The sequence below is a fragment of the Globicephala melas genome, chromosome 2 (assembly GCF_963455315.2).
Source record: "Globicephala melas chromosome 2, mGloMel1.2, whole genome shotgun sequence".
Classification (NCBI taxonomy): Eukaryota; Metazoa; Chordata; class Mammalia; order Artiodactyla; family Delphinidae; genus Globicephala; species Globicephala melas.
In genome coordinates this window covers 61,528,795-61,545,639 of record NC_083315.2, presented here as the reverse complement: position 1 = coordinate 61,545,639, position 16,845 = coordinate 61,528,795, and the positions used below count along the sequence as shown (strand labels likewise).

The following is a 16,845-nucleotide window of genomic DNA, read 5'->3' as shown; positions in this document are numbered from 1 at the left end:
AGTTTATTTAGATTTTTTTTTAATAAAAAGTAGTGGCAAGCCTTTGAGAGATTTTAAGTGAAGGAAGAATATCTTAGGTCACCCCCTGCTGAGAGAATAAAATAAAAGATGATAAATGTAAATATTTAAGCAATGCTATATTCTAAGTATACTGAATGGATGGATATTTTTTGGTAAAATTTTGAAGTGCCTTGATTTTTCAAAGGCATTTGTAAACTTTCATGAGTATAATTTTTTCTTAATTTTTTGAACACATATACTCTTTTGTTCAACTTGGTTGATATGACATAGGCTTTTTTTTTTTTTTTTGCGGTACGCGGGCCTCCCACTGCCGTGGCCTCTCCCGTTGCGGAGCACAGGCTCCGGACGTGCAGGCTCAGCGGCCACAGCTCACGGGCCCAGCCGCTCCGCGGCATGTGGGATCCCCCCGGACCGGGGCACGAACCCGCGTCTCCTGCATCGGCAGGCGGACTCTCAACCACTGCGCCACCAGGGAAGCCCGACATAGGCTTTTTAAATGAAATAAAATCAAAACCAAGATAGAACATTAAACTGTAAAATATTTATATTGGTGTAATTTTTTTGTATTTTTTGTCAAATGGCAAAGACTTTGTCCAAATTTTTAAATTAATTTTATTTATTAATATAGTTAATGACTATTTTAAATTGTTAATTTGCATAATTTAACTGCCAATCTAATATATCTCTGAGTTTAAATTTGGGTGGTGTAATGAAGACTTAATAGTTATACAGAAAAGGTATAAAGGTAATTTTTCTTATTTAACCATTTTTTACTGCCCTGAAGTTTATATTTTGATTTATTTTACTATAGTTCCAGTAAATTAATGCAGTATAAAAATTTTTATCGTAATAAGAAGCAAATTACTGTAGGTTACTTCTGAAAATTTCCTAAAGCTCACTTTCAAGAGTTTTAGGACTTGAAGAATCAGTTTCATATTCATCATATGGGGATTGAAACCCCTCGTGGTGTTTGGGAAAGGGTGCTTAGTCTAATTGGAATTTATTTATCGTTGTAAGTGTTGGAAAATGTTAAACCAAGTGAATATTATTTCCTTTCCTCTGCCAGTGTGTTTCATATTTATTTATAACTATTCTTTTATTAGGTAATAAAGAATTAGTGTCATACTTAAATTCATAATGTAAATAACCTATAAATAAAGGGCTGTGTAGATGTATATTTGAAAAAGTCTTGGTTTCATTTGTTCATATGAAGAAATCTGATTCCAACTCGAGTTGTTCACAAAGGAGTTGATCAGTAGTTCTCGTGAAAAAAAGAGGTAAAACTAAGTTGGAAAGCTTTCTCTGGCTGAGAATATAGGGTTTATAGCAAATGTTTTCTTTAAATTATGTTTTTTCCATGTTCAAAGAACTGGCTGAAGACTTAGAAAAATTAACCTGATCCCTCCAGTGGTCTTTACATCAAAATGAATTCTAGATGAAGATTAAATATAGAACATGAAACCACAAAAGTACTAGCACAAAACAAAGCTGAATTTTAAAAAATATTCTTGCGATAAAGAAAACCTTTTTAAATGTAACAGATTTACTTTTATGTAGTTAAAATATATTTTCTTATAACAAAAAAATCATAATATCAAAGTAGAAAAAAGAACATTTACAAAACTTGATAGCTATGTCCAAAAATTGCTTTTAGTCAATAGGATGAATAATCCACTAGAAAAATGGACAAAGGGTGTGTATAGTGAATTTATGAAAGAAATACAGCTGGTAAACATAGAAGAGATACTGTATTAACAAAGAATCATTTCAGTTTTCTACCTCCTTTACATTCTGTAGAAAATTTCACTTTGAATACCGTAATTTTAAATATTTTTAAATCCCATTGTAGGGTTTGAAATAAAACTTTTACTAGATACTCATATCATCTAACAAGGTTGGATTATCTCTGCTAGCAGGGTCTTTTTTCCTAATGTTCTTCTAAATGGGTCAAATTTTGATTTTCTAATAAAAAGTAGATTTTATTTATTAGATATTCATAGTGAAATGACTGTATTTGTGTATCATACCTAAGGGGGAACCACTTAAGAATAATTTTTGGACATGTTATATTTTCTTACAGCAGTAGTAGAGGAAAGTTTTGCTTAACTTTGTTCTTTTTCTTTATTATTTTTGCAGGATCCAGCATTCGGACATTCACTCCATTTTATTTTTTGGTGGAACCAGTGGATACCCTCTCAATTAGAGGCTCTTCTGGTATACTAAACTGTTCAGCATATTCTGAGCCTTCTCCAAAAATTGAATGGAAAAAAGATGGAACTTTTTTAAACTTAGTGTCAGACGATCGACGCCAGCTTCTCCCAGATGGATCTTTATTTATTAGCAATGTGGTGCATTCCAAACACAATAAACCTGATGAAGGTTATTATCAGTGTGTGGCCACTGTTGAGAGTCTTGGAACTATTGTCAGCAGAACAGCCAAGCTCACAGTAGCAGGTAAGTTTTGTTGAGTAATTTATTTGTATTTTCAAATTTTTTATAAAGGGTAAATCTTGATGAAAGCAGTATTGTCGTAGAGTTTTCATTAAACTGGTTACAGCAAATACACTCATTTAACAAGTATCTATTGAGCATATACCAGGTGTATAGGATTATGCTAGGACTTGATCAGTGCTGTAGGGATTAAACTATAGCACTTTTCCACTTTCTAATGGTTTAGATGGCTTAAAGTTGCTATCAGAAGTACTGAGCCAGGTCTTTTTATCTTTTTAACTTGGAAATGGCAAAAGAAGTTGTGCAGGAAAATTGTCACTTTGATTGTGAACTTTTATCCTACCCACATAACCATTTAGCATGATTTTGTAAAACTTGTAGTATAGTCAGTCTTGGTTCTTTATGCCTTAACCAAGGAAATGACATTTAATTGGATTATTTAAAAATCTGTAGGATACCGTGCTCTGAAACGGGAGAGGCCACCGTAGTGGGGAGCCCGCTCACCGCAATGAAGAGTGGCCCACACTCACCGCAACTAGAGAAGGCCCACCAAAAACTAAAAATTAAAAACAAAAATCTGTAGGATATATATGTATATATATAAAGAGCAGAAGGTTGTAAAGAGAAAAATTCACTCTCTTTTAGCGCATTCCTGTTTGAAAAATGTTGGAAAGTGTAAGAACAATTAAAGATCTAGAAAGATAAGCTATGGTTCCTAAAGAGATCATACTGTTTGCAGTAGATATTATAGTCCTCAGATCAGTGTTTTTACACTTGAGAACCAGATGAAGTAAGTTTCTGTTAAGGGTCAGATTGTACAAAAATTGTTTTATCTTTAAGTCTTATATTTATTCTCACCTTGGTGAAATGCTAACATGTGAACAAAGAATATGACTGAGACAGTAGTTTCCCATCTTGTTCCCACTCTTGGATCATGGCTCCCCACCTCCTACTCACTACAGGTTGTATTTGCTTGTTCATTCAGAGTGTGATGGCTCTTTTTCTCTTTGCAGCCAAATACTCAAAAGTTGAATTTGAGTGTGATGTACAGCCACTGTAATTATTTCATAATCACAGATTGAGGATGGAAAAATAAAAGGAGAAAAGAATCAGGCCTTTTGACAGTTTGCCTTTTCTCTTTTTTCTTTCTTCTCTTTCTTTCAAAAATCTTTTTGCCATACTTTCTCCAAAATGTTGATAAATAAGTTAGCATTATGACTGACTGCCCCTATAATGTCACTTAGGTCGGCCTTTGTTTATCATTCACATTTTAAGCTGGGCTTTTAATCTTAACTCCTTCCTCTCAGCTGTCCCCCACGTCCAATCACCAAATCGAGTGAATTCTGCTTCCTAATTCCTCTGTACTTGATCCACATGCTCCTTCCTGAGGCTACTCCTGGTCATCCCTCATCACAACCTTGTAACTGTCTGCCACCTCATTTTTTCCCTCCTCCAACCCAGTCTCCACTGTGTGGTCAGAGCACTCTTTCTCACCCTTCAGTGGCTCTCCAGTAAACAACAGCAAGTTAATGTCTAAACTCTTTAACAGGCCTGTTGAGTTCTTTCGTGAGGTGACCTCCACTTCTCCAGCTTCATTCCTAACACTCCGTTCTGCTTCTGTCCGTGCCCCCTACCACCATCAGCACCCTCACCTCATTTTAGGCTCTGGCAGTACTGAATGTTTTCACTTCCTTTCATCCTCTGCCTCTGACCTTTGTTCACGGCTTCCTCACTGCCTATTAATCCTGTCCTCCACCTTTTCTTCTCTTTCTTCTCCTCTGCTAGGTTTGTTCATCATTCCTTTTAGCTTTCATATCCTTTAGGAAACATTTTTGACCTAATATCTAAGTAAATAGGCAATTTTAATACAAAACCCAAGTTCTTTTGCTGCAAACAACATTCTGTAGGAGATTTGTTTAACCTGCTCTTGGCCTGGGTATCAGGAGGAAATAATATCTAAGCTAAGACATGAGTAGAAGTTCTTCTTAATAGTTGCATAGTATCCATTGTATTTGTATATATTGTGATTTATCTAAAAATTCCCTTTTTGATGAATAGTTAATGGATAAAAATTGTTTGATCTTATAGACAGTAGTATAGTGAACAAACTTTTGCAAATCTTTATTTCTGTAGAATAGAATACGACTGGAGATGGGGGGAATGAGGGCATGAAGAGGGTGGGAAAGGGGTGAGTACAAGGAACGGGAATGACTGCAAGTGAATACAAAGTTTCTTTGGGGGATGGTGAAAATGTTCTAAAATTAGATGATAGTGATGGTTGCACAACTCTGCATATACTAAAGACCATTGAATTGTGCACTTTAAATGGTAGCCTTTATCATATAAATTGTACCTCAGTAAAACTATTTTTAAAAAAATGCTGCCAAAAAAAAATACGCTCCTGCTAAATTGCCATTCTGAAAAACTATTGGTTAGAGTTCTTTGTTTGCAAGCAATAGAAACTGACTCTGGCTAAGTCAAACAAGAAGGGGAATTTTTGAAAGCACACTAAGTAGATAGCTCATAGAATTAAATGTGACAGGTCTTCTTCTCTGGGCTGTCTCATATCTCCACAGCAGAAATTTTTCTTTTACTACCTGGGCAGTCCCCTGGCTGTGGGTGTTTTGTGCCCAAAGGTGGGGTAACTGGGTAGTCTAAATACACACACTGTTAATCCCTTCTTGTCAATCCCATGCCTCACTCCCACTCTCTCTCTTTTCTCCTGCAATTCTCCAAAGACAGCAGGACAAACTGGCCTCCTACTCGTGAGCAAAAGAAGCTGCAGCGTTTTCTGCCTCGATATGTCAGTTACTAGTTCCTCCATCTGCTTTCCCTATCCAGAAACTTTTTGAAATCTCTTGTCTGCCAACTTCCCATATGTTGTTGTGGGTTTATATTTTAAAAAATTACTCATTTTCATGAGAGCACAGGAGGGAGAATATTTTGACTTTTTAAAAATAGAACTAGTTCTTGGTTTTATTTGATTCCTTTTTTCCTCTACTTTATTAGTTTCTGTTTATCTTTGTTAATTCTTGCTTCTAATTTTCCAATTTCTGAAAAGTAGATATTTGGTTAATTTTATCTTTATTTCTTTCCTTCAAAAATCCCCTTGAAATAAAAAATAAGAAAAAATTTGTAGCAGAGCTAGACAACCTGTGTGTCATTTCCATATAGACTAATTGACTATCATAGAACTAGAAAACCTGGAATTATGTTTCTCATTATTTAATGTTTGCTAGTCTTTGAAGAAACATTTTGTTGTGTTCTGAGCATATCAGAGTCACTTAAAAATTTTTTTTTATTTTTATACAATTTTTAAAGGTTACTTGCCATTTACAGTTATTATAAAATTATTGGCTATATTCTTCATGTTGTGCAATACATCATTGAGCCTATCTTATACCCAATAGTTTGTACCTTCCACTCCCCCTCCCATGTGTCCCCACCCCACTTTCCCCCACGTTAACCACTAGTTTTTTCTGTATATCTGCTCTTTTTTTTTTTTAAGAAAAAAAAGATAATTTAGATTTTATTATAAGAAGAGGTTCTGCTCATCTAAGGCACCTTTAGAAATAAATAGTCAGCCCACAGATTGGGGAAAATATTCACAGTATATGCTTAAAAAAGAACTCATGGTTGCAATATATTTTTAATAACTACTACAAACCAACAATAAAAAGAAAAACACCACTTTTTTTTTTTTTTTTAATGCGGTACGCAGGCCTCTCACTGTTGTGGCCTCTCCTGTTGCGGATCACAGGCTCCAGATGCGCAGGCTCAGTGGCCATGGCTCACAGGCCCAGCCGCTCCGCAGCATGTGGGATCTTCCCAGACCGGGGTCATGAACCTGTGTCCCCTGCATCGGCAGGTGGACTCTCAACCACTGCACCACCAGGGAAGCCCCAACCCTATTTTTAATGGGCAAAAGACTTGAACAGACATTTAATAAGAGAAAATGTAGGTGTAGCTGATATCACATGTAAAGATGCTCAAAATCATTAATCATTAGGAAAATGCAAATTAAAACCACAATGGGGTACCATTTCACACCTGTTAGAGTGGCTAAAAGTCAAAAAGTACGCCAGTACCAAATGAGGATGTGGAGCAGTGGATCCTTGTATATCTGCTCTTAACCATTACGTTCTGTGGCGTCTACAAAGTATTTATGACTACATTTTTTTGGTTAATATTCTATTTTGAAATAATTTTAAATTTGTGGAATTGTCATAAGAATGAAACGAAGAAATCTCATATATTCTTCAATCAGATTACCCGATTGTTAACATTTTACCACATCTGCTTATCATCTAATATGCACATACCCACATAAAATTTTTTCTTAACCATTAAGAGTAAGTTGCAGATGTTACCCCAACCTAAATACTTCTGTGTGTATTTCCTAAAAACAAGGACCTCTTCCTAAGTAAACATCCATCAATATTAGGAAATTAACCTTAATAAAATTCTATCATTTAATCCATAGATACAATTCATATTTCATTGGTTGTCTCAATAATGTTCTAAGTAGCAGAAAAAACAAAAGCAGAAACTTTGCCCCATCATCCCCCTTCCTTTCTGGTCCAGGGTTACAAGTTTTACTTAGTAGTTCTCTCCTTAGATTCTTACGATCTCAAACCATTCTTCAGTTTATCCTTGTCTCATTTCAGATTTTCTAATTTTCCTCCATGAATAGATTTAGATTTTGCATTTTGGGGAGAAATATCACAGAAGTGATGCTGTATTATTAGTGCATCATATCAGGAAGCATGTGGTGTTTTGTTCCATTACTGGTGATGTTAACTTTTATTACTTGGTTAAGATTGTCTGTACTATGTTTCTTTACTCTAAAGTTAATAAATACTTTGTACTTTTATTAATTAGTAATAAGTATTTTGGGAAGAAGTAATTTGATACTCTGTAAATATCCTATTCTTCATCCAACTTTCACTTACTAGTTTTAGCATCCATTCTTGATTCTTCCTGCATTAATGTTCATTATCCCAGATCTAGCCAGAGGAAACTCCTTTTGATCTGACTTCTGTGTCCTTTTGATATGTCCCTGTTATCCTTTAGATACTTCCTTACTTTCTCTCACAAGATTTTCCAGACTCATATTGTTCTTTCCCTACTCCAGTCCTAGAATCAGCCATTTCTCCAAGCTGCGTTAGTGGAGAATAGTATTTAGAAATCATGATTAGGTCACCGTATGTACACATTGCTACTGAAGTGACATTGATTCTGGACTCTCTGGCCAGAGTTAGTATGCGTGTGTGTGTATCTGTAATAACTGTATATGAAACGTATATATATTTTACGCATATACATTTATATCCAGATATACATCTATCTATATACATCTATAGTTTTATAAAACTGTTAAGTTTACACTGATACCTCTGTTCTAGTGCAATACCATGGGATTTATTCTACCCTTTTGCTTTTAATATTTGTACCTTGCTTCTTCAACTGTGAGGAATCTGACTCCAGTTATTCCTAATACATTTATTTACTTGATCTGTATCCCTGTATGTAGCCAATATCCTGACCCATGGACCTTCTTGACCCTGGTTCCACTACACATGTGGCCACACCAGCTGACTTGCTCCTGGTTCCTATGACTACATTTTAAAGTAATATTTAACTACTTTTTATTTTCTCGTTTTCTTTATTGTCTAGGTCTTCCAAGATTTTCCAGCCAACCAGAACCTTCTTCGGTTTATGTTGGGAACAGTGCAATTCTGAATTGTGAAGTTAATGCAGATTTGGTCCCATTTGTGAGGTGGGAACAGAACAGACAGCCTCTTCTTCTGGATGATAGACTTACCAAACTTCCAAGTGGAACACTAGTTATCAGCAACGCAACTGAAGGAGATGGGGGACTCTATCGCTGCATAGTTGAAAGTGGTGGGCCACCAAAGTATAGTGATGAAGTTGAATTAAAAGTTCTTCCAGGTATTAGATTATTATCAGCACTGATGGTTTTATGTTTATTAATGGATAAAAATTGTTCTGTTAGAATTTTTTTTAATAAACACTGTTACAGGTGTGGGTTGAGATATTAATGTCAGCATAAAGAGTTTCAGTTTCTTACAGGGAGACAAAAGAAGAAAACATACCAGACAGATTTTTAGCAAATGTGTTGGTCAGTAAAAATTTACCAAGCAGTAAAGTATGTTCAGTATCTGTGGCATTCTTCGTGGCCAAAGAAACATTAGCTCTGTGTCTTTTGTCAAACCTCTATCTTCTGCTCTCTCCCCCAATAGCATACTTTTTATAGTTCTCTTACCTCCCTGTAATAAGGTTGTTTTTATAGTTCTCTTACCTCCCTGTAATAGGGTTGTTTTTGTAGTTAAGTCTTTTTACTTATAAGAATCAGAGACTCACTCAGGCTGGTTCATATAAGGGATGGGCAGAGTAGTAACTGTTAGTACAGCATCTCTAGAGACACTGGTGAGCAAGAGTTCTTGGATCTTTGTGATGCTCCCCCATTTTAATGAACGCTCCTCTTTCTGTCTTTCCTTCTCTTTGTGGGTTCTCATTCTTTCTGCCCTTACTGGCTTTCCTCATAATCTGTTTTGTGCATCTTTTCTCAGCTCTGTAACTTCTGCTTTCTTGTGATGTCCTCTCACTTGTGGCTCATCATAGTCCCTCTACCCTCTTGGTGTTTCATGACCTTTCAGCTTCTGTTCGCACTGCTACATGCCTGATTCTTTCCATATTTCTCATTTCAAATCTGAGTTGGACCATCCCTACATTGTTTGGACAGTTTTTATATATAACCATTTTGTAGGCATGTTTTTAGCCTATGGATTGGCTTGCAAAGGGAGGCCAATGTTATCCAATGTTATGAGTAGCCACTCTTGAGAGTATTCCTAATGGGCCTTGAACTGATTTTTTAAAATGCAGTCTCTTCCTTTGTCATCGTCGTTCTTGCTCTTATCATTCCTATCCCAGTGTATTCTCAGCTCAGCAGCCACAGTTATCTTTTAAGATGTTTATTAGATCATGTCACATCTTTGCGTAAAACCTTCTAATGGTTTCCCGTCTCAGAGCAAATGTTAAAAGTCCTTGGCCTGTAAGGTTTTGTATAACCTTAATGCCACCTCCCTCCCCCATCTCTCTTCTTACATCTCATACCCTTCTCTCTCTCACTCTGTGATTGTTGCCACCTTATGTTTTTAGAACACTCCAAACATGCTCTTGCTTTAGGGTCTTTCTACTTGCCGTTTTCTCTGCCTGGACTCCTCTTGCCTCAGATATCTCTGCCTGACTCACTGTCTTACCTCTCTGCTCAAATATCACTTTATCAGTGAAGCTTTCTTGGACCACTGTTTAAAACAACAGTCTTCCATTTGTGCCCCAGCACTTTCTCCTTCCCCCTTCATTTTACTTGAGAACATATCACCAGCTGACATACCATGTCTTTTATTTGTTGTCTCTCCCCCCTTATTAGTATGTAAGCTCAACTAGGGCAGGGAATTTTGTCTGCTGCCAAGAATGGTAACTGGCACATAGAAGCCAATAAATATTTGTTCAGATTTGTTTGTTTTGATCAAAATTTGATTAATTCTAGGTAAATAGTTCAAGGTGAAAGAGAACTATTGCTATATAGCGATGTCTTCCTGCCTACTTCCTGACTTGCTCTTATGTGACAGAGGGCATATTTGATAGCAGACAGAGGTCATATTTTTTTCTCTAAATCTGTGGTAGCAGTCAAGCAAATCCTAAAACCAGATTCAAGTAAATAAGATTCTTGTTGTCAAAAGGATGAGCCACCATGAAATATCTGAAACAAAAAGTACAGAATGTTTTGTTTACTTAACGGAGAGCTATGCTTGTAAAGCATAGTCGTCTTGAATAATGCAAACTGCTAATCTCCTATAAAATTTTTGGGAAGACATTGTTCTTGGTGTGTTGGTTAGGAGGCTGAGATGGGTTGATGTCAGTAATAGAAGCATGTTTTATGGTTGGTTACAGAGATGAGAGCAGTGTCAGCCTTAGAAGCAAGGGATTCCACCACTGAATGGCTGACTTTTAAAGGCATTGGTTAAACTCATTGGTTGGCTTTCAAAGGCATGTTCGCTGAAGCGAGTTGTACTGAACTATTAGACAGTGTTTACTTGTTACCATAGCTACAGAACTGTCATCGATTGGTTACATAAGTTTAAGGCCAGCTCTGGTGGTTGTTACCATGGCTATAGAACATCTTTTTCTAAGAGTATGGGGATAAGAGTCACATCTCTTTGCCTGAGAACAGTCTTTTTTCTCAAAACTTAACATTAGAAATAGCACCCCCATCTAGTAGAGAACCCTATCTTCTACCCCACGAGTATGGCCTTTTCATATGCTCATAAGAGGGCAGCTGTATGAAGTGAATACACGTATAGTGGTAGCCTGTTAGTTGCACCATTATAAAATCAAAGGTTTGACAGTCTAAGTGAGAAAGTCAAAGCGATGAAGATCAAAGATTTTCAGAAGTAACACACAGGTGTAGGGAAGGAAAAGAAACCACTTATGGTATCCCTGTGAGTGGGGAGGATACTGCTAAGGGTCCTGAGCTTGATCAGTCTTTTTTCTATTTGTACCACTCATGAAGCATTTACTTTATGTTACCTTTTAAAATGAAGGGGATTCATGTCAGATCTCACTCAGATGACCAGTAAGCACATTGAAAGCAGGAGCTATAACTTATACATCTTTAAGGCCCCCAGAGAGCCTAGCACAAAGTTTTGCACATGGAAATTATTAAGAAATGTTTGCTAATTTAAATGGAATTTTCTTGTCACTTTTGCTTAAACTATTTTGTTGTATAAAGCCACACAGACTGAATAGGAATTTGCCATTCTTTATCATTAAAGTGGTAAAGTGCTTTCTTAATTATTGTCTTTTGTTTAATTTTTTTTTTTTTTAGATCCTGAGGTTACATCAAACTTGGTATTTTTGAAACAACCTTCTTCCTTAGTCAGAGTCATTGGTCAGAGTGCAGTGTTACCATGTGTTGCTTCAGGACTTCCTACTCCAACCATTAGATGGATGAAAAATGAGGAAGCGCTTGACACAGAAAGGTAAAAATGTCTGCCTAAAAGCCTTTTCAGCCTTAGTGTGAGACTTGGTCTGATCTTATTTGGGACTCTTGATTAATTTTAAAACGATTATATCTTTCATTTTTATTTAACTATATCATGATGCTCATTTATCATTCTTGAAGTATGTTTATATTGCTGTATATGATTAGGATGTTTAAAGAAAAAAATGCTTTTAAGATATTAAGGGATAATTATTCCATTGTTTTTTTCTGAGCTGCAGTACACTTAAATTCAGGCCTTAGGACCTCCTTCCCTAAATTGTTGCAAGAGTTTCTGATCCTGACTACCTGAGACGTCTCACTTACTCTCATATGTATTTTGTCAATAGTAGTTTTTTTCTTTACTTAAACAATAAAAGAAAATGTATTCCTCATTCTTTTGTTTTTGCCTTTTAAAATCATACCAGCTTCCTTGTATGATCACAAATTTTTCATCTTACACACCAGCCTTTTCTGTTGACATCAGCCACCTGTCATCTCTCCCAACCCCCCTCATTACTTCCTTAGGTAATGGATACTTTTCTCAGTTGTATTTTGGTAAGAGAACTGAGGTGGTGGTGGTGGTGGTAGTTAGGTATGTTTTGTTTACAAAACAAAGTCGTTTTGTGCATTGTAGGATGTTTAGTAACGTCCCTGGCCTTTGCCCATGAGATGCAGTAGCACTCCCAAGCTGTGACAACCAAAAATGTTTCTAGATGTTGCCAGATGTCTCTTGGGGAACAAAATTGTCCCCAGTTGAGAACCAATGTCCTAGAGCAGTGCTTTCCAATAGAAGTGTGATGTAAGCCACATACATATATAATATTAAAATTTCTAGTATACACGCACTACTAAATATACTAATTTATGCAGTGTACAGGTGAAAGGGAAATTTAGTTCTACCAAAACAGTGAAGTTTGTGTTTAATGCTGCTTCAACTTTTACATTTAAATAAAAATTAAATAAAATTAGAATTCTGTTCCTGAGTCAGTCTGGCCACATTTCAAGTGTCAGTAGCCACATGTGGCTAGTGGCTATTGATTTGGACAGAGCAAGTATAGAGCTTCGCAGTTGAGTAATTCAAAGTAAGCAGATAATCTTAATTTGTGTCGTTCAGTAAACAAGACATGGAAGGGGATACCTGACTAGTCAGCTTAGTGATCAACCTTTACTGATCAGTGGGGATGCTAGAATACAATCAGATTGTTCCTCACTTGTTCCATTAGCAAAACTGATAGTATCATCTTCAGTATCATCTGATTTCTTGCTGAACACCTATGCAGTCACCAACTTCTGCCTGTATTTTACTTCCTTTTTTCCCCACTCTTTTTCCCAGCTAAATATTATGCAAAGAATTTCTAAGACTTCAAGGGAATTATTTTAAACTTACGCTACCTGAAACATAAGGAACCTTAAAATAGGGGATACAAATTTCAAGCTCTTAGAGTAGAAATTTTAATTGGCTGCATGTTAGAACAAAGTATCAGGAATGGGAAAGCTGAGCTAGGTTATTTTTAAAACTTTTATATTTCATAATTATAGAAGTACATTCTGAAGATAAATAATGATATAAGAGTTTGATTTCTTAAGTAAGAAATAAAAGTGAGAATTTCTGTGATTCTCATTTGTTTATACAGTAATTATTCAACAAATATTTATTGAATGCTGATTACGTTAGGCCCTATTCTAGCAGGGAATAGAGTAGTGAACCAAATAGAGGTTTTTGCTCTCACGGAGCTTGTATTCCAGTGCTGAAGAGTCAGGCAATAATCATATGAACATATGCAATTTTAGTTTATGATAAGTGCTATGAAGAAAATTAAGGCAAATTTAGTAATTTCCTAGTAATATTACTCTGAATTTTAAGGATAAATAGGAGACATAAGATTGAGTAGACTGTTTCCAACCTTGAGTTCTGTAGGCTTCTGAATACTTGCGTTATATGGTAGAAAAGTCTGAGAAGCATTGCTTTGATATATCACTGTCTCAGGAAGCTTCAGAAGAATATAAGAGCAGGATACTGTTGGTGTTGTTCACATTGATGTTTCCAGACCCTGGCACAGTGCTTGGCGTATAATTGGGTAAGGATAGTGGTGACCAGTATATTTTGGTTGAATATCTGAATGTAGTATAGGAAAATGTAAGTAGATGAATGGAACACAAGAGTGCTTCAGGTTAGATGCAGGTAATTACTCAAAATATCTGTTTCTCCCAGGGCCTTATGAGATATATAGATGGACCTTAGTTAATAAATTGTTTAGACTTCAAATTAGAAAGAAATTTAGAAATTGAAAGAAAAAAGTGGCTAGAAATCCAGGTAGTAACTGGGCTGGGTCTAGTAAAAAAAACTTAAATTATTGGACATCCTTCTCTATCATTAATTTTAAGACCTCTTTGAAAATGAATACTTTAAAACATTTCCATGGCTTTTATAAATGTCTTAAGAATTGATATATTTACTTAATCTTTTGATCAGATTTGTTCCAATCCAAACCAAACATAGGTATTGAAGTGGAGGTGGTGGTGGAAATGTATCCCATTCATTGAGTAGTTTTATTTGAAAGGGGGAGAATTTAGAAAATACAGACGGCAAAGTGCAAGGTGACTGACAGCAAAATGTAATTTAGTAATTAAATAATGTTATGTTTTAGTGGAATGATAGATTAGAACCCAGCTGCAAAAGAACAGGTTATAGTTATAAAGATGCTTAATGTTATTACAGTTGACAATAGTAGAAAAATTAGAGTATTTAAAAAACAAGTAGAGGACTTCCATTTCTGGGAAGATTGAGTAGTATTTTTCTGTATTCTTCCTGCTAATTACAACTAAAAACTCTAGCCATTATATGTAAAACAAACATAAGAAGACTCTGAAAGATGGAGAGAGGAAGATTGACTGGCTAGGGGCTTTTAGACCGAAGGAACACCATGATGGTGTGTTCCCTGGTTTTTGTTTTTGCCTCGTATGTCCCAGCTTGAGCTGAAGAAGCTGATAACTTGGAAACACCACTAGGCGTAAAAAGAAAAGCTCTACCAAAAGTGTGCTCTCTCTAGCCAAAAGACCAGGAAAGAGGCAGCCTGGCAAGATAAAAACTGTTAGACTATAATCACTCCTACTCCAGCCATACACCACATAAGAAACTGTGGCCCCATCCTCTCCCATGCCAGCAAAGGCCAAGTGGGAGGCCTAGACTTCCACCCTCACCAGGTTGTAATGAGGTCTCCCATCCTCCCTGCTATATGGTGTCAGAGGCTAAGTAGAGAGCCAAGATTTTCATCCCAACTGGGAAGTATTGAGGCCCCCACCCCTGCTGTATCAGTGGAGATACACGGGGAGCCTGGACTTTTATCCCACCTGGCAATAAGAGACACTCCTTCCCAACTTCCCTTTTCCACTGGAGTGGTATCAGAGGAGTCCTGTAGAGCGTCAGGACTTTCAGCACCATGTAGCATTGACACCCTCTCTTCATGGTATCATTGGATGCCATGTGGGGAACAGTAATGAGTTACTGTTACTGCACCCAGCCAGGGGGGCAGTATCAGTGGAAGCCTGGTGAGGAGCCAGAACTCCCAACCCTGCTAAGGGGTAAAGAGGAGTCCCCACTTCCCCCTCAGGTATCAGTGGAGACTGAGTGTAGAACCTGGACTTCTACCTCCACCTGACATAATGAGGTGGCAGCTCCCCTTTCCTCTGGGTGTCAGAAGAAGCCAGCTGAAAACAAAAGGTTTAGTAAGATCCAGAGTCTTATAATATGATGCCCCAAATATCCAGATTTCAGTTGAAAATCACCCATTCATACCAAGAACAAGGAAAACCTCAAAAGAGAAAAGACAGTCAATTGAAGCCAACACTGAGATGACAGGTCTTTGAATTACCTGACAGAGATTTTTAAAGCACCCTTAGGTAGGTTTATTCCTAGCTATATTATTCTTTTTGTTGCAGTGATAAATGGCTGTGTTTCCTTAATTTCTCTTTCTTATTTTTCATTGTTAGTGTATAGGAATGCAAGAAATTTCTGTGCATTAATTTTATATCCTGCTACATTCATTGATTAGCTCTAGTAGTTTTCTGGTGGCATCTTTAGGATTTTCTATGTATAGTATCATGTTATCTGCAAACACTGACAGTCTTACTTCTTTTCCAATTTGGATTTCCTTTGTCTCTTTTTCTTCTCTGATTGCTGTGGCTAAAACTTCCAAAACTATGTCAAATAATAGTGGTGAGAGTGGGCACCCTTGTATTTGTTCCTGATCTTAGAGGAGGCAAAAGACCTGTATGCAGAAAACTATAAGACACTGATGAAAGAAATCAAAGATGATACAAACAGATGGAAAGATATACCATGTCCTTGGATTGGAAGAATCAACATTGGGAAAATGACTACACTACCCAAAGCAATCTACAGATTCATTGCAATCCCTATCAAATTACTGATGGCATTTTTCACAGAACTAGAACAAAAAATTTTACAATTCATATGGAAACACAAAAGACCACGGATAGCCAAAGCAACGTTGAGAAAGAAAAATGGAGCTGGAGGAATCGGACTCGCTGACTTCAGACTGTACTACAAAGCTACAGTAATCAAGACAGTATGGTACTGGCACAGAAACAGAAATATAGATCAGTGGAACAAGATCGAAAACCCAGAGACAAACCCACACACATATGGTCACCTTATCTTTGACAAAGGAGGCAAGAATATACAATAGAGAAATGGCAGCCTCTTCCATAAGTGGTGCTGGGAAAACTGGACAGCTACATGTAAGAGAATGAAATTAGAACACTTCCTAACACCATACACAAAAATAAACTCAAAATGGATTAAAGACCGAAATGTACGGCCAGACACTATCAAACTCTTAGAGGAAATCGTAGGCAGAACACTCTTTGACATAAACCACAGCAAGATCTTTTTTGACCCACTTCCTAGAGTAACGGAAATAAAAACAAAAACAAATGGGACTTAATAAAATTTAAAAGCTTTTGCACAGCAAAGGAAACCATAAACAAGACAAAAAGACAACCCTCAGAATGGGAGAAGATATTGCAAATGAAACAACAAAGGATTAATCTCCGAAACGTACAAGCAACTCATGCAGCTCAGTATCGCAGAAACAACCCAATCCAAAAATGGGCAGAAGACCTAAAGAAACATTTCTCCAAAGTAGGCATACAGTTGCCAACAAACACATGAAAAGATGCTAAACATCAATAATCATTAGAGAAATGCAAATCAAAACTACAATGAGGTATCACCTCACACCGGTCAGAATGGCCATCATCAAAAAATCTGCAAGCAGTAAACG

General features: G+C 36.6%; 1 protein-coding gene across 11 annotated transcripts in view; it reads left to right on the top strand.

Annotated features, from left to right (window-relative positions):
* The window catches only part of NEO1 (neogenin 1), a 242,625-nt gene that overhangs the window by 68,711 nt on the left and 157,069 nt on the right, over positions 1–16,845 (top strand). For all 11 annotated transcript variants that reach the window (XM_060294023.1, XM_060294026.1, XM_060294021.1 and 8 more), the window contains exons 2-4: positions 2,158–2,475; positions 8,149–8,424; positions 11,384–11,537. In XM_060294023.1, the coding sequence (XP_060150006.1) occupies positions 2,158–2,475; positions 8,149–8,424; positions 11,384–11,537 (748 nt within the window). The remainder of the gene's footprint in view (positions 1–2,157; positions 2,476–8,148; positions 8,425–11,383; positions 11,538–16,845) is intronic.